At 43.6% G+C, this 17,605-nt stretch overlaps 1 protein-coding gene across 1 annotated transcript in view; it reads left to right on the top strand.

Moving 5' to 3' along the window:
* The window catches only part of IGF2R (insulin like growth factor 2 receptor), a 2,762,372-nt gene that overhangs the window by 143,370 nt on the left and 2,601,397 nt on the right, over positions 1-17,605 (top strand). Inside the window, 3 exon segments of the mRNA XM_069606818.1 lie at positions 5,047-5,179; positions 6,774-6,894; positions 8,801-8,915. Of these exon segments, the coding sequence (XP_069462919.1) occupies positions 5,047-5,179; positions 6,774-6,894; positions 8,801-8,915 (369 nt within the window).

The raw sequence follows: 17,605 nt of genomic DNA, 5'->3' as shown, positions 1-17,605 counted from the left end.
GTACAGCCTTACTCAACTCCATACTCTACTCCACACCCCAGATACCAAGGGCAACCTTTTCCTGAGGGGGACCATGAGTTTGAAATTATGGAGGAACAAACCGGGACTGAATACTATGCGGATGATGAGGACCTGGAGGAGGTAGAAGATGACCAGGAAATTTACAGGGTAGATTCCCCGGTAGAGAGCGAAGCCCCAGTTACCGACTCGCCAGTCGATAACCAGCCCCTCCTTAATGAAGTTCTCGCTCGTGCAGCAGAACATTTTCACATCGACACCCACGGTGTACAGGAGGAAAGGGACTTCGCAGAAGAGTTGGTGGGAGAGAGGAGGCCGGTCGCTCAGACCATCCCTATCCTTAAATCCATCCAACGTAGAATAGATCCGTCCCTGGTGAATCCAAACCTCACCAGAGCCGTCAACCCCAGAATCGAAAAACTTTTCCGGGCAGCCCAGTCTGACCCTCTTTATATAAGAGGACATCTTAAACCAGACTCCCTAGTGGTTACCAACACTCGGAAGAGGGCTGGGACACCCTTATCGTCGTCAGAAGCTCCTCCCGATAAGGAGAGCAAAAAACTGTACGGGTTTGGCAGGAAGGTAGCCTCAACGTCCGCCTACCAAGCAAGGATTGCTAACTCCACCACCCTGTTGGCCAGTTACAACTGCCATCAATGGGAAGAGGTCGCGGCGCTCATAGCCTCTGCTCCTGAACCGTTAAAAGGCCAGTTGGTGCGGATCTCGGCAGAGGGAAGAGCCGTGTCTGGTTGCATATTAAAAGCAACTTTCGACGCCGCGAACAACGCAGGAAGATTGATAGCAGAAGGTACTGTTATCAAAAGACATGCGTGGTTACGCCAGTCGGGGTTCAAAACAGAAACCCGAGCTTCTTTAATAGACAAGCCGGTGGAACCCGATCGATTGTTTGGGAAAGCGGTCGAAGACGCACTCAAAAATGCCAAGGATGAATACGAGACTCTCAAATCCCTTGGCCAGCTTACCAACAAACCCCCTAACCAGAGGGGGAACAGTAATTTTCGTCACCCACGCGGCCAAAATTCACAAAGAGGCAACTATGCCCAGGGACAGGGTACACAATGGAACAACAACCAACAGTCTACCCAAAGTTACGGCAGGGGTAACAAGAGAGGTCGTGGTAGAGGCAGAGGCAGCCCCAACAAGGGAGGTGGCACGCCTCCACCAAAGCAGTGATGCTCAGTTCAGGGTCCCTTCTCACGCAACCCCAGTAGGGGGACGCATTTCCAACTTCACCCAGGCTTGGGAAGGGATCACCTCAGACAGATGGGTGCTGTCAACAGTGTCCACAGGATATTGTATAGAATTACTGCAGCGTCCCCGGAACCACCCCCCACGACAAAGAATACACTCCTTAGAACATCAGAAGATCCTTCTCGAGGAGATCGCCATTCTGCTAGAAAAGGACGTGATAGAACTCGTCCCAGGACACCAGGTAAACAAGGGTATCTATTCAACTTACTTCCTTGTGCCAAAGAAAGATTTGACAATGCGCCCAGTATTGGACTTACGGCCTGCCAACAAGTATGTCAAGCCCCAAAAATTCCGTATGACCACGCTACAAGAGGTGATCCCCCTCCTAAAGAAGGGGATTACATGGCAACCTTGGATATGAAAGATGCTTATTTTCATATTTCCATGCTCCCGGCGCACAGAAAATACTTGCGCTTCAAGGTGGACAGTCGCCACTACCAATTCAAGGTACTGCCCTTCGGGATAGCTTCAGCACCAAGGGTATTCACCAAGGTACTGGCGGTGGCAGCTGCACACCTACGCAGGGAGGCAATCCCAGTGTACCCTTATCTGGACGACTGGCTCATAACGGGGGAAACCCCAGGAATTTGCAGGTCAAACATTCAGAGGACTATCGACCTCCTCCACGAATTAGGCTTCTCTATCAACGAGAAGAAGTCAAGTCTAGTGCCAAGCACCTCAAAACAGTTTCTAGGAGCAATCCTAGATACTCAGAAAGGATTGACCTTCCCCTCGGAAGAGAGAATTCGGAATATACTTCTGCAAATTCCGCATTATCAGTCAGGTCAACAGATAACGGTACGCAAAGCTATGCGGTTACTGGGCATGATGGCGTCATGCATTTACCTGGTTCCCCACGCGCGTCTGCGCATGCGTCCCATGCAGGAATGGTTGGCGAAACAGTGGTCTCAGGCAAGTGGTCAGTGGGACGATCTAGTGGTCGTTTCGCCAACACTCGTACAGAGCCTACACTGGTGGACAAGAGAGAATCTCGCAAGGGGGAAACCCTTTTACGATCCCGAAGTACAGGCAATAGTGACTACAGATGCATGCCTGACTGGGTGGGGAGCTCACCATCTCCACCACACAGCTCAGGGTCTCTGGTCTCACTCAGTAGCCAAGAACCACATCAATCTGCTAGAGCTTCTGGCAGTATTCCGAGCGCTGCAGGCGTTCGAGCCCCATCTACTGAACTTGTCGGTGTAGATCAGGACGGACAGCACGACAGCCATGTTCTATCTGAACAAGCAAGGAGGGACTCGTTCGCCAAATCTGTCCAAGCTTGCCCAGAAAATCTGGATATGGGCACTCAGACGGAACATCTTCCTGTCATCGCAACATGTTCCAGGGGAGCTCAATTCCCTAGCGGATGCTCTAAGCAGAGACTCCCTCCCAGAAGAACACGAATGGGTCCTTCACAGAGATATCGTTGAAAATCTCTTCTCTCAGTGGGGTTTCCCCACTATAGACCTATTCGCCACAAGCGAAAACAAACAATGCCCAGGATTTGCATCCAGGTTTCCCCAGCCAGACTCCCAAGGGAATGCCCTGTGGATGAATTGGTCAGGGATGTTTGCGTACGCTTTTCCACCAACTCCTCTCATCAGGAAGGTGGTGTACAAGATGAACAAGGAATCGATGACGCTCATCCTAGTTGCTCCCATGTGGGCGAGACAACCATGGTTTCCACACCTACGCAGGATGGCGGTGTGCGAGCCCATCAAACTCCCAGCCTGGTACAACCTACTGTCCCAGCAACAAGGTCAAACAGTGCATCAGGAACCCAACTCTATGAACCTAGCAGCATGGCTCCTGAAGTCATAGAGTTTGGACATCTCAATTTACCACAGAGGTGTATGGACATCCTAAAAGAGTCCAGGAAACCAAACACAAGGCACTGTTACTTTGACAAGTGGACAAGATTTGTTATTTGGTGCCAGAATAAACAAATCAACCCGGTTGATTGCACTCCTTCCAACGTTGTAACATACATGCTCCACCTGCTGGATGCAGGATTGGTTTTTAACTCTCTGAAAGTACACCTGGCAGCCCTCTCGGCTTACACCACATCCCATAACAAGGTTTCGTGGTGGAAAGTACCAGTAGTTAAAGCCTTCATGGAAGGAGTAAAGAGACTTCACCCTCCTATTTCGAACCCACCGCCAGGATGGGACCTCAATGTGGTGCTAGCTAAGCTCATGGGCCCCCCCTTCGAACCCATGCATAAAAGTAGTCTCAAACACCTGACTTATAAAACTGCCTTCTTAGTAGCCATTACCTCTATAAGAAGGGTCAGTGAAATTCAGGCTGTGTCAGTGCAGGATCCTTTCTTTACTATCCACAAAGACAAACTGGTTTTACGCACACACCCTAGGTTCTCACCTAAATTTATATCTAAGTTCCATGTAAACCAGTCCATAGAGCTTCCGGCTTTCTTCCAAAACCCACAAAGCTCAGCTGAGGTGAAACTACACACCCTAGATGTGCGTAGGGCGGTCCTCTACTATGTAAATAAAACCAGACCGCTAAGGAAGACAGATCAACTGTTTGTCTCCGTAGCTACAGGCAGAGAGGCGGATCGCGTCTCTAAAGGCGCTATCTCGAAGTGGATTATCAACTGTATACAATTGTGTTACTCTCTTTCTGAAAAGACTCTGCCTTTTACGCCAAGGGCCCACTCTACTAGAGGCATTGGGGCCACTCTGGCTTTCATTGCAAATGTTCCCCTCGACACCATTTGCAAAGCAGCTACTTGGAGCTCTATTCACACTTTTACTCAGCATTACTGCATTGACACTCATTCCAAGACAGATACACAAGTGGGACAAGCGGTTCTAAGACGCCGGTTTGCTCATGACCCTTCTCACATCCCACCTCCTTCTTCTGGTACTGCTCGCTAATCTATGCACAGCATGTGATCTAAGCAGATTCCACAAGCCTCAGAAGGGATACATTACTCACCGTAATCGTATTTCTGATGCTTCTATCTGCTTAGATTCACATGCGACCCACCCTTCCTCCCCTCCGAGAGAAGGCGCATGATTGCTTGTAGTCTTACCTTTCTGTCTATCTGCTTGGATTATCTGTACTCACGCTACTCCTCATGCTTCCTCATGTCAGAAAAAATACAATCTGAGGATCCTAGACGCGTGAGGGATCTTGGGTACAGTGGACGTCACACTAGGGATAGTATTACTGGCACGCCTGTGTCGACGCCCATTTTCGAGTTTCGAAAAACAAACTGTAATATTCCGCAGCTTCCACTAGATGTCGGCCTATGCACAGCATGTGAATCTAAGCAGATACAAGCATCAGAAATACGATTACGGTGAGTAATGTATCCCATATATTGTGTGGATATGGTATGTGTTGGTTTAATATTGTTATAGTGTGATTTTCTTGCTACGGTCATTGTTTTAAAGGCCTTAAAATAAATGTGTATATATTTTTGATATAACACCTGTTTGGAGTAGTTTGTAAGTGATCTTGCTTTGTGTGCTCATTGCAGGCTTTCAGTCACCCTCACCCCTCTTGAGACCTAGTCTTGACCGCCGCGATCGCTACCTTGATTGGTCTGGCTCGTCCAGAGGTTACCCTGTTCCAAGTAATTAGGTTGGCCTTCTGAACTTCTGCGCCGCCAGGACAGAGTTCAGAAATCCGTCTTAACAGGCTTCATGTTCCCTTAATGGAATGATGATTTGCCACAAATATGTTGGTCCATAGGTAATTGTACTATTTGTTCTGCTTCCTTTTTAGGTACCATGCTATGTGTTTGACAAAGATGACCAAAAACATGATTTAAATCCATTGATCAAGAAATCTGGTGGTTACCTAGTTGAAGACTCGGATGATGATGCAGACTTGTATATCAACATTTGCAGAGATATAGGTTGGTACATTTCTCTGTGTGCCTATATTTACTTATATTGCATGGAGGTGTAGACAGTTCTTATTAAAACAGTCTATAAGCGATAACCACCCTGGAGGACCTAGTCATGAACAATGGAGACAAATGTGTAAATTAATCCAGGGAGAATAGACTTGTGCTAACAATCCATCCATAGACTGCAACAATCAGATGGTACCTGAAATCTAAGCGGGTTAATGCAAAGCAGAATTCATGAATTTGGGAACACTGCAGGTCGACTGTTAGAATAGGTTTACGGATGACCTTTCTAGATCCATCTTGAAGATCAGGGATGGCGGGCGGAAACTGCACGAGTGATGTTGAAGTAGCAGATTCATTTGTGCAGTATTCCGAGATTGTGATCAGTTTGTCATTTTTCCAAGTACTCCTAATGTGTATTTTGGATTGATCAGTCCAAAATGGCTCTTTTTTCTGAACATCCGCAATCTCTGCATGTTAATAATACCAATCGGGTGCGATGGCAAGCAGTACAGATCTTCCATCATTGACATCAATTCAGAATTTGAAGGTTTTGTTTGCCAGCACTCGAAACAGGTCTGATTTAGGGCAGCCAAGAAAACTCTACTAGTATGCAGTAGTGGAATGAATGTTTTTCTTGCCACTAGTATAATGAACCACTGCTCTGATCTTGTATGTTTTTTTTTCTCCATACATTACGCAAGTTAATTCTTGTAGAAGTTATTTGTGTGCAATTGCACCCTGTAGACATTTTCCAAAAAGTCTAGTTTTTAAAAGTCTGGTGCATCAAGGGCATGATGTCCCTCCTAGAAGTTGTTCAAGTATGTCCCACCACCGCCACGGTAATGTATTACTTAATTATGTAATCTGCAGAGCATCCGCATCATGCTTTTTTGCAAGTCTTGTTCTTGATACAGCAGTTCCAGGATATATTTTCTATTTGGTCAGAATTTCTGATAGTGTTTGTATGATCCATATGATAAGATACTACCACCATTATTTGCTTGTCCTTTTCCTGTCCAGCTTTCTCATCTTCATACATGCAGGCTGGAAGAAGGAATGTTATTCCTTGATGTAACATTTGCACCAGGAGCTCTGGGCTCTCTTCCTTCCTGACTATTTTCCCCCGACTCCTCTACAGCTCCCTTCAGATACTATACCACTTGCTAGTGGATATTAAAGTTTGGCATAGTTTCTGCACCGGAAGCCAGATGGGGGTTTAACCTTATCTGAGCATGCGTCCTTATCTGTATTATGTACATTTTCCAGAATTGATTGACTGTTAAGTAGTTTGCTGGTTCCAACACATCAATAGAGCAAGCTCGATGCAAAAAGCATGGAAGTAATTCCTCAGTAAATAAACGTAATTATTTTTAAGAACATATTGCTTTTGGTCTTTTATCCAATACTGCATAAATGACAATGGAACATACAAGTTCTAATTAATGAGAAAATGTAATGTCTTGCTTAATATCAATTGGGTTATAGCTTTGGAAAAACTATGCAGCTCGTTTCAGTATGGAAGTGGTGTCAGTCAACTGTTTAATTATGTGTTAGACACCAAAGTAAGCCATTAATTGGAATGTTCTTTTGCCAGGACGCGGTGTAACGGAGACCTTTTCTTGTCCCACTGGAAGTGCTGCTTGTCTTTTGACCAAAGGTCAGGCCTACGATGTTGGCCAGTCGCAGGAAGTTTTAAAGTTGGTTGACAAAGACAGGTAAGCGTTTAACAATTCAGTCTCTTTTCAGATAGTCATTGAATGTATTTGGCAGTGTTCTTTGATTTCTGCATGAGGAATAGTTCAGTCAGTCTATTTTTCATCTACTATGCTGAGCCTCTTGAGCTTTATTTGTTTGGTCACTGTTTCAGGGTGCAAAATGGGATCTGGGGCACAGGAACTTCCAAGAATGTAGTATTTGGGTTGCTTTTAGTATCGATTACTTAACCATTCTCCATTTTATTCATAAAGTATGAAACCTACTTCTGCTTGTAGTGAGCTTTGTTTAACGTTATTATTGAGCTGTGTTCCACAAGATGGTTTTCAATATGGTAAATCGATATAGCGAACAAGCACTTTTGTGGTCAGAAGACGTTACAAAGTGGACAATTTAACTTTTTGAGATTTCAGCAGTAAGCTTTGATGGTTGACTTTAGGTTTTGCAAGTCCAGACCCAAATTCGCTTTATTCTTATTCAGGTATTGTAAGGGATGTTAGGACCGCATCTGTTGGACATCTTCCAACAGCACTTACTGTCTAGTGAAGGACTCTAAGCACCCAGATATACCACCAGGCACGATCAGCCCTTCAGACAGGATATCTGTGGCAATTTATTGAGGACTTTGTTGGCATTGTCTGTCATAATAGTGTATACCATTATGGTTCGGGCCTTTGCTTTCGGTCTTTATACACAGCATGCACCAATGTCATTAACATGAGGTGAAGTGTTTTTTCAGTACATTCTGAAGTGGAAATGGGTGCACCTGGTGTTAGGCTATTTTGACATGAGAATTATTTTTGAAAATAAACCCATGGATGATTCGAATGATACATTGCATACCTATCTACATCACAAAGTATACAATTCCACCTCCTGCCCTCCACTTGGCCTTTATAGAAAGCATCTGTGCTTGCAAGCACCACTCTGTTTTAAGTGAGGTTGACTTAATGAATGCATCCTTGTGACTACTTTGTTTTTAAAGATATTAAAGCACATGATTGTGAGACACGACTGTTGAGAGGCACTGAAGACTTATGCTTGGTTAATGAGGGGGGTATTTTCCGAAGATTGTGAGCGGTATCGGGACACTTGGAGCATTGTTAATGAAAGATTCCTGGGGGCAACAACGATGGAAGGTATTGGATCCCAGTATTAAGGTTGAAATTTAAGGAAAGGTGGTGAATGATTAACTGAGTTGTATATCTCGTCATATATCGAGCTGTGGAAAAGACGTGCGATATTGAGTTGGATCATGTTGGCTACATATTGAAAAAAAGATGCTTAGCTGTGCATTAAGAGCAATTTGGAGGAAGGGGGTCCAGGGACAATGGCCTGGAGTAAACTGGTGGCTTAAGGCAATTGTTTTAAGGCCACAAGGCAGGTGGTATTGATGGAATTAAAAATGGTTTGTTATTGAGGATGCACGGGCAAGCGGAAGTCCGGTAAACTAGTGACATTAACAATTTATTAAGGAATTATTGAGATTGTGCGGTGCGGCACTTCAGTATGGATCTAGGGCAGTATTCTGCAAACTGTGGCTCTCTTGATGTTTTGGACTACATACCCCATGAGCCCTCATTATTAACTATGCTTGATGGGGCTGATGGGTATATTCCCAAACATCTGGAGAGTGAAAGGTTGCAGAGAACTCCACTCTGAGGGTCCTCTCCTAATGGAATATATATGTCTTGATTTTCATTCTTGCTTTTCATTTTCTTATGGCTTGTATATCCATTCCCTTTCATCATTTTGTTTCACTGAACCCATTATTACTATTCTCTTATATTTGCATTTTATGACTGAGTCACACAAATGTTGAAGTAGCTCCCCGTTTCCAGTACGATGCTTCATTATTTGTTGTTGTTCATTTTTCTTATGATTTAAACTTTTCTTTCTTTCTTTAAGACTCGAGCTTCATTATGGCCATCAGAATTACAGTGACAAGGACAGGCCTGCCTTTTGTAATAGCATGAACCCATCTGTTAAAATAACATTTATATGCCCTTTTGGAAGGAGAGAGGTAAGCCACTTTCTTGTTCTTTTCTTTGATTTCCCAACACTCTGGTTGTATGGTTTCAAGCTTTTGTGTGTGGGTTAAAAGCCTTTGACAGTAAAGGATTGTTGTTTACAGTATATCGAAACATACAATGACGGAGGGACTACTGTACAATCCTCAATCGTTCAATGGTGGTGGAAATAACCCAATCTGCTTCAAAGACACTACCTTTCCCTGCAGGTTTAATTAAATGGGCTAATCAGGATTTCACATTGATAGCCATTGCACAGTAATAGGGGTTGTCCGTGCACCAACAGATTACCTTCCAGTTTTTCCAGGGGAGTCAATATGATTATCTGTTTAGGAGCCTCTAAGACTTCATATGCCCTCTTGAGCACATACCCAGGCGAGGCATAAATTAGTTTTCAAAAATTGATTAGCAGAGTTTGCGTATTAAAATTGTATTGATTAGCAAACAAATGTTTTTGACTAGCAATTTTTTACTGATCTGTTGAATGTCACTAGAAGTAATTTTTACGCAAGACATACAATAAGCAACCATACCGCATTTATGTGTACCGCTGAAGTAAGACATTAGCAAGATGAGTGTCTGTAAAATTTAAAGGTTGTCTGCATGAACAGGGATCAAGATTGAGATTTGAGAAGCAGGAGCTAAAAGCAGCTTCTAATTATCCAGCATTAACCAGTGACCAGGAGCAACCACTGGAGATCCTAGAGATGGTATGTAGAGTTCCGCTAATCCAAACTTCCACATAAGATGCAAACCTATCACTTTGTCTATGTATGACCCCCTTCTGCTTCAGATATTGTATAGATGTGTCCTAATACTGGTTTATAAATTGTCAGAAACACACAATCCACATAGGTGCGCTTGTTCTGTATCAGCTGCCCTAGGAAGCCAAAAGTAGCTCATGGCAGCAGTTGGTGTCAACCTAACCAGGCTTTTCTTGGCCACAAGCAGGAGCTAAATAGTGCCTACCTCCCCTGAGCTATGATAAATGGACGGCAATAAATGGATATGACAAAAAAGGCTCTGAAACACTTCTCAGTCCAAAGCTCTGTGCAGCTGGGTGCAGTCTGTGTTGCACAGAGAAGTATTCATATATTGTATGTTTGACCCATCATTTGCTGCATAAAGCTAAGTTCAGAAGGTTCATAAATCAAAAAGTTAACGATGTTAAAGGAAAGTCATAGCCTGAGACTAAGTACATAGTATGGTGTTGCAGCACGCAGAGTAATTGTCAAATTCAGGTTTGCAAGATGGCCGTGGTCTGTCAAGCCCAAGCCAGGTAGACCTAAGCACAGCATTCCAGCCCTGCACACCCATTGAAGCAGTGTTTATCCCTATTAGCACTTAGAAAGCCTGCTTTCGTGCGCGTAGACATTTTTCTGATGGAAGCAGGCTTTTTGAGATTTCGAAAGCGACTATGATGCAGGACATTGCTTACCATACCTTCTGATCTTGAAGGAATGATTAGGGACACAGAGTAAACATGTGGGCTTCATAACAGAGACGGGAGATGCAGATGCAACTGGTGTGGGTGAGGCAGCTGAAGTGATTGAGAAGTATGATGAATTTAAAAAGGAATGCAGAGTGGTTTACTGGTTTCAGCCACCAATTGGTAGACCGTCTTCCGCGATCTACGAGACTATCTTTGAATGCTCTTGAAAAGAAGGCTGGTTGTATCCACTTCCTTTGGGCTTGAGAGCGATTCACCTGAAGATTATATTCCTTTGATAAAAACTGGAATGCACTTAAAGGAATAGTGCGCTCAAAAATGTTATTGTCCCGATCGTTCGGGCAAGTAGTTAAAAGCATACGTTGATAGAGTGTAAACATTTTTCCTAGCCATCTAACCTTAGATTTTCGCACTTTTTCCCATGCAAAATCAAGGAGTCGGGCGCAGCCATCTTGTGATAATCTTATCCGTTAATCGATCGGATTAAGTTCAAGTGCCCCTACAGCACTAAATCATATCACCCACCCCTGAAGCTGACATCACTATTCCTAGCGATATTCTCCACCTATTTTCATGACATTAGTGGACAGCGAAGCCAATCGCAGCCAGTCATTTCCTACATCTTAACGCCAGTTGACGCAGAACTCGGAAATTCAACAATCAAATCCTCTCACAGCACAGCGCGTCCCAAATCGGAATAGAAAAAACTATTTTTAAAGGAATCATCAATAATTTATAATGTTCCTGTATTTCACAAACAACGCTCCGAGAACATCCGCAGATTTCCACTTAACACCAATTTTTGAATGTCCTTTGGTAACGGCATCAAAACTTTATCATGAGGCACACAGTGTTCCTTTTGGGAGAAGATGCGCATTCGACGCACCTTGATTCGCAAGGATTCGGCATCAGTTTCTTGCTAGACTACCGTAAACAATGACGGGTTGCTTCTTGTAGCTGGTACCGCCAAAGGGCAGATCGGTCCCGGGCGATCGTCCCACATCTGCGTAATGGACATCCATCCATTTAGGCTTATGTGCCACTGCTGGTTGAAGAAACCGTCACACGGCATCTGGAAACGATGACATTCGCAGAAAGGAAGAATGTAGCTGTCTAGAAAACAGAATAAAAATATATTTCAGTAGCTGTTCTTTATTCACATTTATCCATTTACCCTTTAATTTTGCGCCGGGTGAAACCTAATAACCAACACAAACCACAAACAATGGAAACACACAGAAAACATTGGGGAAAGTTGGAGTCTACGATGTGTTTGAGAGGTAAGCACTGTGTAGTATGTTTAGCGCCTAATGGGTTGCGGAAGCTGACAGAAAAATTTGAACAACACATAGACGGCATTATAACGGAATATTAGCAACAAACGTGGGGTTGGGGCAACCCAGACGTGGACTCCATGCTCACTGTGCTCAGAGAGGCACAGCTCCACCTCACTTTTGAGGCTCAACAAGGCTGAAACACGTGTATGGGGTTCCTGTAGGTACTCTAGTTAAGAAGGGAATTGCCATAGCATTTCAGTGCTGGACTGCCCATGTGCCCGGGATATTTCCCATCTGTGAAAGGTACATTGAGCTAAAGGCGATGAAGTGTCAAAAAAACATATCCGTTTATCATGCCCTTGTATTGCTCGCCAGAGACAATTATTTATCACCAGTACATTTGCAGAGCAAAGAAAATATTTTGAACGCAGGTAGACGGAGCAATAACTCACAACCAGATACGCAGTTAGCAAAATAATGAGCACTTATACGGCTATTTATTCACAGCTAAGAAGCAACAAGTGATAAAACAGAAATAAATCACAGAAAAGACAGAGAATTCAAAAGAAAATAAATCACTGTGGGCGTAACTGAATCCCTCATCTCGCCAGAAGCGGCTAGAAGACCCCGGTAAGAGCCAGGCAAAGAGCACAACAGCCCACAGGAAGGTCGGAACAAGGCGTCCCCCCTCCGACTGAGGTCTTTGTGTTTTTTCCCCCTGACCTCTCCAGAGCTTCCCAATATATGCCCTCCTCAAAAGGGGTGGCAATTTCTCGAACCGTTTGGCATTAGCACTTGCGCATTGTTGAGTGACCGTTGGTTGCCGGCCGGATCAACCGACAGTAACCACCAAGGAGCAAAGCTTCCCTCTTCTAAAACACCACGGAAAATAATTCCATAACTCATAGCAAGACATAACAAAACCAGCTTTCCCAGCCCAATGTCCTTGACTGCATATCAGGCTCAGCAACGGAGAACATTGAAAGCATGTCTTTTAGCAAAGCAAATGCAGTTTTCACTGAGGCATGGAATAAATATCCACTATAGCTATGAGTGCCCCCAGAATGCACTGCGCATCAGCGTCATGTTTTAGCTCAAGCATAACAACCAAATACTTTCTAGAGAGGGCGCCTGCTACCCAATAATACAACGTTGATAGCACACACTGATATACCATGGGACGAAGTGGTTTAGATATCACTAGCCTGCATAGAGGTTGTGTTTGCGTGTCGTCACAATATGCCGGTCAGAAAAATGAAACTTTTAATCGTTCGTCTATATATAAACTCGTCTTCAGTCAAACTTGCATGATATTTGTTATTTCCATTCTCTCGGTGTAACGCAGAGTGTCCGCTCAGAACAACGTTTTTCATAGAATGAAAATAAATGTTCCAATGTCAAGTTTTAAATTAGTTAACCTTATCATTTTTTCGGTTAGTCCACAACTTCCGTCCTACAATTGATAGGGAATCCTCCCTTTCTTCTAAGGTCGAACAACAATTGAACCTTGTTTTGAGCTTGTATGCCTGGTAAGTTTTGTATTTGTGAAGGAAAGCCACAAATCAAAAACATACTGTATAAGATGCGTCGGTGTGAACTACACACAAGCTACATCAAACAAAGTGACCTTCACTTCATGGGAGCAATTAGCCCGCCGGCCGACCAACGCAGCATTTGAAATATGTTCGAGTAAAATGAACGAATTGTTTGCTGGCATCCACCAACGCCGCACTATCGTGAATACTTTTTTAGCCATCAATAGTTTTGTGAAACAGTTTTGGAAAACCATTACAGTTACGGTAGGTAAAACAGATAACGAGGAAACCATTTTCAAATAGACCCAATGGCCTCTTTCTACTAGGCCTGAAAATCCATCTCTCTTTGTACAAATGCAACTCTCCCATCCCCAACGCCTTTATCAGCCAGCCCACCCATGTCCTCACCACTTCTGTGCGCGCCCTGTTCTCGCGGAGGAACGTGCTCTGCGGATAACGTGAGACACTGGCAAGTCATAAATCCAAGTGCCAATTCATCTCCACTGACCTTCCCGTGCACTAACAACCTACACCCCACCAGGCCTGAGCCCACCAGCTCAGACCCTGCAGTTCCTTTCATGTTGATATCCATCTGACCCTCCCGTGCCCTGATCAGTCAAGGACCCACAAGAGCGGGGCGAAAGTGGGAGGGGGCAAAACACAGAGTTGCACTATGTTGAGCTTTACAGACACCAAGCAACCACAGACATGCATGTTCTCGTTCGAGATATAAATTAATGAATCGTGAACCGGATTAAATGTGCATAATTAAATACTTCTTAATACTTTTAATAGCTTTGAAATTCGAGTTTAATAGCATTCCATAGTTCATGTACGAACACCGCTGCAAACCATTTCTACCGGGAAATCAACTGTTCAATGAAATCCGCTTTTGGTGGACAGGGCTCGTTTGCAATGTTTTGTGGCAACGTAGGTCTCTTAGGAACAAACCATGATCGATTCCATGAATATGCATTGCCAACACCGTCAAAGTGAGATCTTTCACAAAATCGAATTCCATTTCCTGGTATATTGGCTTGCCCACCCATTTTTTGCTTCGTTTTGCAAAGGCCATTGTGTAACGAAGCATCCCAAAGTTTCCTGCAGCTCTTGGTTGTTATCTATGAAGATTCTTGTTATGCGCTAATACTGCTAGTAATGTTCCAGCTTGCATCCCGTCTATGCCGAAATGCAACCTCTTAGGCTTGTACTACATATTGTGGAATACCTCCAAATCTCCGGTGGGACAGATTTCTGTGATTCCCTTTAGGTCTCTTGAAAGAGTTTTATCAAACACAATTTTCTCAAGCGCTTGGTGTGGAGGTGAAGATGAAACTAACCACTTCTTGCGTTCCTGCTGCTTCGATAAAGGTCCATGTGCAGATTGGTGAAAAAGTTGTTTTTCTGTCCATGAGTGAACGTTTGAACAGTGGTGCATCAATGAGCGCCATTTTTCAAGTAGAATTTCCACAGACCCATCACAAGTTTTGGAGCTCCACCAAAGATGGCTGCTGAAAGACTGAGACTACTGTAACATATTTTCCCAACCCTTCTTTTTACCAGCAGCTGTTATTTTTTTGACTGATTTGGCAACGTGCCATACATCAAATTTATGACGAATGTTTGGAAACTGTTCTTGCATGTCCTTGCCTATTGAAACATGTCTGTCAGTGGCTATCAGGTCTATGTACATTCCCCTCGATTGAAGATGTTCGAGGGATTTGATGAAACCATGTTTCTCCATTGCCACAGAGGATTTACATTGGGACACCTGCAAGATTTCCAAACTCACAATTATTTTAGTTTCCATGTCTTGAAAGTGGTATGTGCAGTACTTTGCTGAAAATCCACTGTCCGTCGCCAGCTAGCCTGAACCGTTTGCCAGAAAATGTGCTTTCAATGACATTTGTTCAATTTTCCAGGTTGACAAATAGCGGGGAATACAAATTCTCTTTGGTATTTGTAGTACTGCGTTTTAGAAATGAAATGAACTGAAATCCCACAAATTGACAAACTGGACAACTTACTAAAAGTCGAGCCACTGAAAAGTAAAGCTGCAGAACACAGTAGATTTCAAGCTGGCACTTTGCCCAGCATCGGTTTAGCAGACCATGAAAAGGAATCGTGGAGGATGGACACAGGTGGCTTGGGTTTTCAGGTTAGTGCCTTGTAATACACGAGTCACATTCACCAATGGCTGGCCGTATATTTTCCCCTTCACTGGATGGACACATTTCAGTATGATCACTTCCAGGCAGCTGTCGAATACAATGTTTTAGGCTCCTTTATTAGCCAATCATCCTGCATGAATGTGGTTTGTGACTTAACTGTGGTGGACAAATCAGCCAAACTAGACAAACTGTGGCAAGTTCCTGGGTCAATTGCGTTGAAGCTTCAGTCTGTTAGTTTAGCTAGTGTTATTTGCACACGAATTGGAGAAACCATAAACGTAGAATGTTTATTGGGCGGACCTTTTTTTGCGGGGTACAGATCGGGTGAAGTGGTCAGTGAGGAATTCCAAAGCATCTTCATTATATTCAGTTTCATCTTGTCGATTTCTCACATTGTAGCAATGGTCCAAGTTCACTTTGCTGGCTTCGCCGTTCACATTGCATTCAGTTTCAGTCCGTTGGGCATAAGCATCACGAGTCTGATATTGAATGTATGGGATATATTTACCCAGTCAGCAGTACTTCCCCACATCACCAAGCTGCGCACCTGCAGTCACCAGCAAAATTGCTGCGCTGGCTCCTGTGGGCACCATGGCCTCAAAACTGCGGTTGGCTGCGTCAAAAAGATGGCTGCACCATCTTGCCAAGCATGTATTGTGCAGGATGGAACAAGGGGGCACACGGAGGGAGCTTGCCAGTGTGTTCTTACATATACAAAAGAAATAAAGTGAAAAAGCAGCGCAAAGACCCCATTGAAAAGGGGGTATTTAAGCTTAAAATGATGCTGCCCTGACGCAATTTTTTATCTGGTCTTCCTCAAACTACTGTTAGTAATAAGGCCCTGCCATGCCCATTCATATCCACATTGTGCTTCAGCAAAACTAAGCATGACCCCTAAATGACAGGCTCTGTCGAACCAAATCTGAGAAAAATCAACAAAGAAACTTCATTTTCTGCCGCACATGGAAAAAGCTCCACTTTTAAGTTAAAAAGTATCAAGGATCAGTAATTCAAAGAAACTCCAGCTCTTGGATATGTTAATTTCAGTGCATAGGTGGGTCAAATAAACTACTGCCTAAAAGAAAATAACTATAGCTGCAAAACAGTGCGGGATTCCATATGGAAAGTCAAACAAATTTGACAGCAAAGGTCTAGTAGCTTGCACCACATGTGTAGAAATGGGCTTTGCAAACTAAAGAAGAAAAATGCTTGTTTGAGAGTACTATGTTGAACAAAAACATCTTCTTGCATAGCAATGTGAAAGGGGATTGTGCTGTGAAAATACAATGTATGAGATGGTTCTATTCAGCAGATTCTTTTCCAATTCAGAACAAAAATAAATACAAGTAAATTATACTTCAGTGGCTGCACGGGGGAGGAATCGGCCCACAACAGGTTTCTGCTGGGAATATGACAGAAACAAGAGGCCCTCTCGTTAGATACGAACACCCAAGTGATAATTGCTTGGTTGGACAGAATCTGGTCTGGGCTGAGCCCTCTACAATGGAATTTCCAGGACATGGATGTGTGAAGTGGAGAAGGGGCAATAAACCTTCAATAAAGCTGGGAAACCCCATCCTCACTCTGGGGGAAGTGACAGTTGGTGGTAGCTGAAAAGAAAAACAATGGGCCAGTGTAGGACAAAGGATGCCCATTTGTTTCAAAAGACTATTCTTTAATTAAGAAACTTTGAAGACGGTTATCTTCGCAACAGGACTTTGTGAAAATGTAGTTGTTTAAATGCGATTTTTGTGGCTTTCAAATAAGAGATCTTTGCTGTCAATAGCATGTATGGGACACGAACGCCAGAATGTGAATCCTGGGGAAAGGACACATGGAATCTTAAAAATTAACAGAAATAGGCCTCATGATAATATACACGCACGCGTAAAGTCACAGTATTCTAGGACAAACATTTCACACTGAAAATGACCAAAGATTATTAAACGTACAAAACAATGTCTCACAGATTGCAGAGTTGGACTGCAATGGTCTGCATAAAATATGTAACCTGTTTATGTAATTTGTTAAGAGACTTCAACTGTATAAATTTATCATTTGTGGCAAAATTGGATTTTAGCTGTGGGAGGTTTTTGAACATTGTAAAACTCACATCATACATCTGACATCCTGCCCTTGAAATCCAACCAGCTGAGAGTGAGGCAGGGACAATCACCCCTGACCCATCCATTGGTTTAGAGGTGTGTTTAGCTAAGCCTGCCCAGCCATATACTTCTATGATGTGTCTAT

Source organism: Ambystoma mexicanum, chromosome 4p (assembly GCF_040938575.1).
Source record: "Ambystoma mexicanum isolate Mex_15411 chromosome 4p, UKY_AmexF1_1, whole genome shotgun sequence".
NCBI classification, from domain to species: domain Eukaryota; kingdom Metazoa; phylum Chordata; class Amphibia; order Caudata; family Ambystomatidae; genus Ambystoma; species Ambystoma mexicanum.
This window is presented reverse-complemented; position numbering and strand designations above follow the sequence as displayed.